This window comes from Malurus melanocephalus, unplaced genomic scaffold (assembly GCF_030028575.1).
Source record: "Malurus melanocephalus ecotype Western Australia unplaced genomic scaffold, MMel_1.1 scaffold_319, whole genome shotgun sequence".
NCBI classification, from domain to species: Eukaryota; Metazoa; Chordata; class Aves; order Passeriformes; family Maluridae; genus Malurus; species Malurus melanocephalus.
In genome coordinates, this window is record NW_026623551.1 from 452,199 (window position 1) to 459,963 (window position 7,765).

Below are 7,765 nucleotides of genomic sequence, written 5' to 3' on the forward strand. Positions count from 1 at the left end.
GATGTGCGCGCAGCGGCGGGCGGCCGCCGGCCCGCTCCCATAGCCCTGCCGGCAGCGCGGCGGCTGGCGGGGCCCCTCGGGAAGTTTGATGGCTTCTTTGAGGAGAGTCAAAGTCCTGCTGGTGCTGAACCTGATCGCCGTGGCTGGCTTCGTGCTCTTCCTGGCCAAGTGCAGACCCATCACGACCAAGAGCGGCGACTCCTTCCATGACATCCATCCCAGGGCAGAAGTGGTCAACTTGACAGCCCGCGGCGTCAGCTCCATCCAGGATGCGGTGCTGAAGAGGCTCTCGCTCCTAGAAGACATCGTCTACAGGCAGCTGAACGGTAGGAATGGTTCTCGTGCTCTTTCATGCGGTTGGGGTAGGGGCGCGGGTGGTGACTCGAGGCTCGGAGCCGGTGCCCGCCTTGCCTGAAGTTTGCATGACGGACCCCGGCTCTTCCCTCTGTTACTGTGGGAACGRAGTCTCAAGGGACTGAAACGATTTAGCATTTAATTTCCAAGTTCTATGTGTGTTTAAAGCTCGGAGTACCTTGCACAGGATGGAAGGAAATGGAAATAACAGAACGCTGCCTTTCAGATTTATAGCGGCGGTCAGAAAATGACAGTGGCACGATTTCTGCATCAAACGAGCCGGGTGTGCAGTGGGCAAGCACGGCTCGGAGCAGCACCATGTGTATTGATCGAGGGGATGGCTTTTACTCCTACGGAGCTGGGCTTTGGAAAGGAGTTTTTAAGTGGCTCAAGCGTGTTGCATCATTTGAGTGCAGAAGGTCGGAAAGCAAAAGGCACTTTCTCTCAGAAGTTAAGCAAACTGTTCAGTGTTTCCTATGGCTCAGCACTGAAAACTGCTAATTAAAATCTCWAGTAATGCGTCTCTTTATAGCACAGAAAAGGGATTTCTATTAAAATCTCACCAGGTCCCGTAATTCTGAGATGTAGAAAGGGAATTCTAAAGATGCTGTGCAGGATAGAGAAATGCGTTTCAAAGATGTAAGAAATCTAGGTGAGATATCTGATTAAAACACTCACTGTGGGAGCTGATTTTTTTAAAGTTGTTCCCCACAGATTCACAACTGGGGGTGTAATTTCAATCAAGGGTCTTGCTTATTGCTTCCCATCTCGGTAGCTTTAATGCCTGCAAGTTTCCGTGTGTCGGAATGAGCAGAGTTGGTGTTTCTGGCAGTGCAGCGTGATTCCCTCTCGGAGTTTGGGAAATGGAGCTGACGCCCGGTGCTGTGCTGAWCCAAAAGCTGGTGTGTGCTGTGTCTCTGTGGGTGACGCTTGTGCGCCCAGGAGGACAGGCAGGTGCAGGGATGCAGTGTGGCTCTCCCAGAGCGYTTGGCTTTGGGGACAGCCCTGGAGCACTCGGCTGGAGAGGAAAGTGTTACTGATATTCCTACTTTGTACACTTGAATGAGAAACCTGCCCTGGCTGTGCCTAGCACCATGAGATGCTGAAGCAACGCTGGTGGGTGGTAAACAGAGGTGAAGCATAGCGAGGAATGAGGTACAAAGTTGAATGTTATTTGCAGTCAAACTGTGAAATTGCCTGGTCCTGAATCCTGCTAGAGCAGAAGTTTCCAAGAATATTGAGGCAGTTATTGGGCCAATAACTGCAGCTCAAGATAGGACCCCTTATACCAGGATCTTGGAGTAGGGTAGGACGAGTTATGCAGCAGTCTGCCATCCCTGCGASCACGGAGGGCGAGCTGAGATTATCAATTACTGCCCTGCTGCGGAGGTTAATGTGGCACTCCCTGCTCTGCCCTGCCCTGCCCTTCCCCTTCCCRGGGGCTGCTCTGGGCGCTGGCTGGGGCTGGTGACAGGAGCTGCAGGGGCAGGGACAGCTCAGTGCTGTCCCCAGGCTGTCGTGGGCACAGGGAGCGCTGTGCTGGAGCCTGCTCAGGGCTGAGCAGCAGTCATGCACCTACAGARCAGGGGAGGCAGGGAGGGAATAGATCTGTTGGCATATCACAAACGTTTTCTCAGGGCAGGCAGAAAGCCGAGCACATAAATGTGACATCTTGTCTGGCCTCTGCATCCTGGGGTGATTTATAGCAGTGCTGATCAGTCTGGCTGAAAAATAGCTCTGGCACGGCGCTTATGTAACTTTGGGTCAAATGTATATTTGGTACATGTGGTTTGGAGAGGAGCTCAGCGTGCTCCGTGCTCTGAGGGGTGGCTGAGTGGGGTTATCAGCAGGATATGGGGGGTCAGGTGCACCCCATCCCCACCCAGCAGCACTGAAAGGAAACAGTCACGGTGCTGGGACAGCGCCTGGGACTGAGGGTGGGGTGCAGCTGGGTTGGCTGCTCCGGCAGGAATTTTCTGTGCCTGGATCAGCGTTCATCCTGGGCACTTGAGGAGCACCTCTAGAATCTCCTGCCTGCTTGAAATGTGCAAATAGGAGCTCCCCAATTCTCTTCAATTTTCATGTGGGGAGTTGGGTGCTGGTGCCTCACAAATCCCACCTTAGTTCTGGGCCAAGCGCCCTGCACAGTGACCCACTGGCAGAGGATTTCTCTTTTGGTTCTAAAAGGTCAAGTTTCATTTGAAATCTGACCTGTGGTTTAGCAGCTACAAAATCATGGAATAAAGTATCCTATAGGGTGGCATGTGGAAAGACTGCCCCTCACAGAGGGGTCAGAAAATTGACAGTGGCACGATTTCTGCATCAAACGAGCTGGATGTGCAGTGGGTGAGCACTGGGAAGTGTTTGGCTAAAGAAAGAGCTCCAACCCAGTCTGGGTGCAGCCAGCTATGGATTTCTTCTGCATTACAGGACTTGGCTGGGTTTCAGTGGGAGTTGAAGCCATCTTTAAAAACCTGAATCTCTTCAACAGCTCCATTCTGCACAGATGAAATGAGCAATCTGATCATCCCGTTGCTGTGGGTTTGGTCTGTGAGTCACAGAGTGTAAAGCATATTGGAAATAACAGCTCTCAGTGGTACAGCAGCCCTCCTGTTTTACGTGTGTATATTTATTTATCTCTGTAAAGGTTGGCCATGAAAACAAGCTAAACAACACTGCCTTGGCTCTGGGAAAGGAGGCATTTGACACAATCATTCTGTCTGAATGACTTTTCTCTGCCATGCCATTCTGAAATGACATTAGGCTTCCTTTTACTCCTCTCTGTGCAAGAAGATCTGTCCCAAATGTAGCCAAATCTGCACACTTGCTTTGTTCTTTCTAAAAGTTGATTATTGCTCTTTAAGTCATTGCACAAGTTGTGTGGGGTTTGCTSTTTGCTGGTCTCYGATCGATGGCTCCCRCACYCAGAGGTACGAGGGTGCCCTTTGGRATGGAGGGCTYTGTATGTGCAGGCACTCATCTGGCAATTCAGAGGATTTTTAATTTCTGCAGTCACTTTTATGGATGGAATTCTCTTGTCCAGCGGATGTCCAGAGAAAGCTAATGAAGGTCAGACAGGAGCATGTGTATTTTACTAYGGGTGTTAACTACAACTTGTCTTTTTGATCCAAGCCTGCTTTTTTTGCGTGCTGACATTTACATAAGCACAAATTGTGATCCAGATTATTTCCATCTTTATGGAGATTTGCACAAATGAACTTCTCAGTTTGTGTTTACAAAGAGGGGGTTTCTGTGCTTGTGTGATGAGGTAGTGATCTAATGAGGAGCTGCAGGGAGCAGAGCCTCAGAAAGGAGCATTCAGCTTTTGCAGGAGCCATGTGCTGCTTCCTGGGAAGTGCTGGGCAATGTCTTCCCATTATCCCATTYCTCTGGGGCTAATGTAGGAACCAGTATGACCATGAGGAATATGAGAATATTTATAGGACCCAGAGACAGCAAAGGTGGGCCAAGCTTTTCACATCCAAGTTCTGTAGGGTCAGTGACATGGCCTGAGGAAGGCTGGTGGTTGCTTCCAAACAGTGCCCAAAGGTACTGTGAGACCCCTCTCAGTGGGGTGGGCTAGTCAGTGGTGCTGCCACTGGGAAATAAGGATTGCAGGAGAGAGAGAACCCTGAATAAAACCTTGGTTTGGGTGTGGGAGCCATCACCTGTAGCTGCAACAGCTGAACATGGTGAACAGATGGGACCAGGTCACCTCTGCTGCTCCCTGGGCACCTGAGCAACCACTCAGGCAGCCACCTTCCAGGCCTGGCCATGTCCTGAGCCCTGGCTCCTGGATTCAAGCCTCCAAGGAGTGTGAAGGCTGTAAATTCCCTCTCTGGTGCTCTGTGGTGAGTACACAGCAGCAGCTGGCTCAGTAAGTGCTCCGTGCCTGTGACACAGGGATGATGTGATATCTGCCTGCGTAGTGTGGAAAAGCAGTCTAAAATGTCTTCGCTTAAAGCTAAATACTGGTGAGACAGAGAACAGAAGGGCATTGCTGACTCATCCATAACTCTTCTGTTAAATTTTGTTTTGTAGACTCAACAGATCATAGAATGGTTTGGGTTGGGAGGTTCCCTAACGCCCATCCAGTTCCAACCCCCTGCCATGGGCAGGGACACCTTCCACTATCCCAGGYTGATCCTAACCCTGTCCAATTGATGTATAAGATCAGAGAGAATTAAAGCTATTTGCAAATTGTTGTAAAAGAGCAGTGATGGAGTGCTGAAGGAAGCAGTCCAGAAAAGGGGTGAGCAGAGAGGGCTTTTTCCCCTGTGCTAAATAAATGCACTGATTAAACTGCTGCTTTTACTGCTGAAATGTTAAACTTGAAGAGGAACTTTACATTCCTAGGTGGTGAAATAAGCCTGTGTTCATTTTTAAAAGCAGCCTGCCCCTGTGCTTTTGCACATGGAATAATGTGAATGTGCTGAGGTATGACCAAGTGCATGCCAGCAGCCTCCTGTGCTCTGGCTGTGCTCTCATCTGCTTATCCAATTAGGAAATTAACTTTGGGAGCATTGCATACGGACATGGAGGCCGACACTGAACCGCAGCCCTCAGCACGGTGTTGCTATCCTTGTAAAGTGGYACTTAATTAACTTAAAACACTTTGGAGATATGTGGGTTTGCTTCCCATAAGGATAAGATAATGCTTATCTTCCCTAACACTTATCATCCTCCAAACACATTACGAACTTAGCTAACCACTGAGTATAGAAATTATATATGTAAATAAGGCAGATTTAAAGGGGTTTTATCAGCATTTAGGAGACTGTAATAGCGCTGCACCCACAGACTGGTAATATGAAAGTTTTAACAGGTAGGTAATGTATTAACTTAAATGCTATGAAATTCCCTCATTAAGATAGATAACTAAATGTAAATAACTGAGAATAGGGAAAAGCTGTTTGCAGGCAGGAGGGCCCAAACTTTAACCATGTTAGTGAACTAAAATAGTTCTTTATAGGAGCAGAGTCTTGGTGGGTGAAATCCTTTGATACACAAAATGATGGTGTGGAGATAAGAGATAAGGCTGCTGTGTTAACTGATGGCTGTCACACAGCAGCTGGGATGCTGCTTCCCTGTCTAGCCCACTGCCAGGATATTTCTGAAGTAGAAAATGCCTGTATTATGGAGTACGACCTTTACAGATTATATAGCAATGTGATAAAAATTRCCATTTTAACATTTGGGATATACCCAACAGGTTTGGTTGCCATATTCCCTCTTAAGAATAATTCAAATTATGCATTCAGTACCTGCTTTTAGAAGCTCTCAGCCTAAACTTCATCACAGCAGGAGAGAGGTCTGCACAGGCTCAAGGCACCTGAGAGCTGCTGCCTGTAAATTATTCTTAGCAGGTTCCTGGGAATTGGAKCTGATACTGATCAGGGAATGAATAAAGGAAATACTTCTTAAGAGAAATAAGAGTTACAAGATGAAGCTTAAGATCGACATTTGGAAGCATCTGGAAGCTCAGACATGAATGTGACATTTAGTTTGCAACCCGTCTGACAAGGAGCTGATAGATAATTTTGGGGTTTGATGGTTGTTTGGCACCATGATCCAAACATTCCCCGTCATTGACAATGAATGAGTAATAAGCCACTAACGCATTTGTCATGCAGAGACAACACAGGATTCATGGCATGCAGCAGCAGTGACCAGAATGCAGTGACAACAGTGGGATTTTAGTTTTGCATATTAATTCAGGTCTCTCCCTGAATGGAGAAACAGGACCTTACCTGGTTCATGAAATTCCCAAAGGTACATTAGATTTATGCTGCCTGTTTGATTAGGCAGCTATGAGAAATATCCTTCTAAGGATACAAACACCCAGCAAGGTGCTGTAATTATGGGAATAATAGTCTTGTTTGCAAGCCTCAGTCTGGATCAGTGGTGCCCTATTGCGTCTCCAGGGAGAGATATTAGAATTGGATTTTTTTGGAAAAGCGTGGGCATCTGGAGATATTTCAGTGCCTGGAGGCTTTCAGCAGTCCCTCCAGAGGGCACGGCTCTGCTTGGGTGGAGTTCTCACCTGCTGGGCTCCCAAAGCATCCCGGACACCGTGAGACCTTTGGGATGGCAGCAGGAATTGCTGAGACAACAATCCCATGCTTTGCTCTCGTTGKTATCTTCCCTCATGACAAGGTAGGACTGATGGATGAGGTTGGCTTTGCATACACTTGGATTTTGGGGAGCCTTCTGGTTCATTGCAGGCCACCATCCTCCCTCCTCGTTCTCTCCATGCAGAGGGCACRAGCGTTGCTGGTGAGAAAACACAGCCTGCGAGAAACCAACTTGGTAAGAGGGCATGGTACAGCAGCGAAGGGCAATGAGCCTTCCCAGGTAACCCAGAGGTTTTACTGATGTCGTGATTCTCGCCACTGATCTTTGCCCAAAATGGAACCTCTGTTCCAGATGTTGCTGGCAGGCTGCCARGTGCCAGCTCCTCCAGACACGCCTGAGCTGCGGGTGTCGGTGAGGCCATTCTGCGTGCTGATGGATTACATTTCAAAGGGAGCCTTATTTTTGGTAAGATGTCCTTATCAAATCTGCAAAGGGTTGTTCAAGCTGAATGCTCAGAGTATTGACCCTCCTGTGAGTCAACAGCAGTGATTCAACTCCAGAAATGTATCCGAGCAGCGCAGAGATGATTTTTCCTAAACGGTTCTGGGAGTACAAGCAACTGTATTTTCCAGCCCCCAATCCCCACGGTCAGATTTGTTCTAGAAATTGTTGCATGCTTTACACCTTATAGCTACAAGCCTTGCTATTTCTGCCTATAAATCTAATAGCTATCGACCCACATTCTGACATCCCCTGATGGTTATCTAAAAATAATGCGGGAATGATGCAACAAGACGTAAAACTGTGTGAGGAGAGGGCTGTGCTGAGCCATCACACCCTGCTCTGGGTGTGCAGCTCAGGGCTCTGCTGCTGGGGTCYTGGGGGGGATGCAAAGTCGCCTGAAAAGGAAGGAAAATTCCTGGTGAGTTGGATAAAAATGACAGTTTGCRTTTTCCTTTTTCAAATCTGATACTCTGTGCTCACACGCCACTCGCTGTGTAATGAATCGCGGCTCCTGTGATCCTGAACACACAGGGATTCCTCCTTGGGAGTCACTCTRATCCCTGATACCCCCGAGAGGATGCCAAGGGCTGACTGCCATGTCCCAGCACTTGTTCTGCCTTGGAACAGGGAACACCAACAGTGTCACCGGCTCTGCTGTGGGAGTAACCTGAGAACTCTGCTTTAATGGGTTCGGTAAAAATAGGGATCTCCCTRGGCTCTGCGACCCCGGCTGGTGGGCAGGAGCACCGTTCCTCCTGCTGACAGGAAAAATGAGACAGCTCTGGGGCTCTGGGCTGTGTCACACACAGGAAACCAGCGCATCTTCCCTCCC

The 7,765-nt window shown here is 48.6% G+C and overlaps 1 protein-coding gene across 1 annotated transcript in view; it reads left to right on the forward strand.

The window, feature by feature from the left end:
* The first annotated feature begins 27 nt into the window (after positions 1–27).
* The window catches only part of GALNT17 (polypeptide N-acetylgalactosaminyltransferase 17), a 176,275-nt gene continuing 168,537 nt past the window's right edge, over positions 28–7,765 (forward strand). The window contains exon 1 of the mRNA XM_057377611.1: positions 28–326. Coding sequence (XP_057233594.1) covers positions 89–326 — 238 coding nt within the window. The 5' untranslated portion in view covers positions 28–88. The remainder of the gene's footprint in view (positions 327–7,765) is intronic.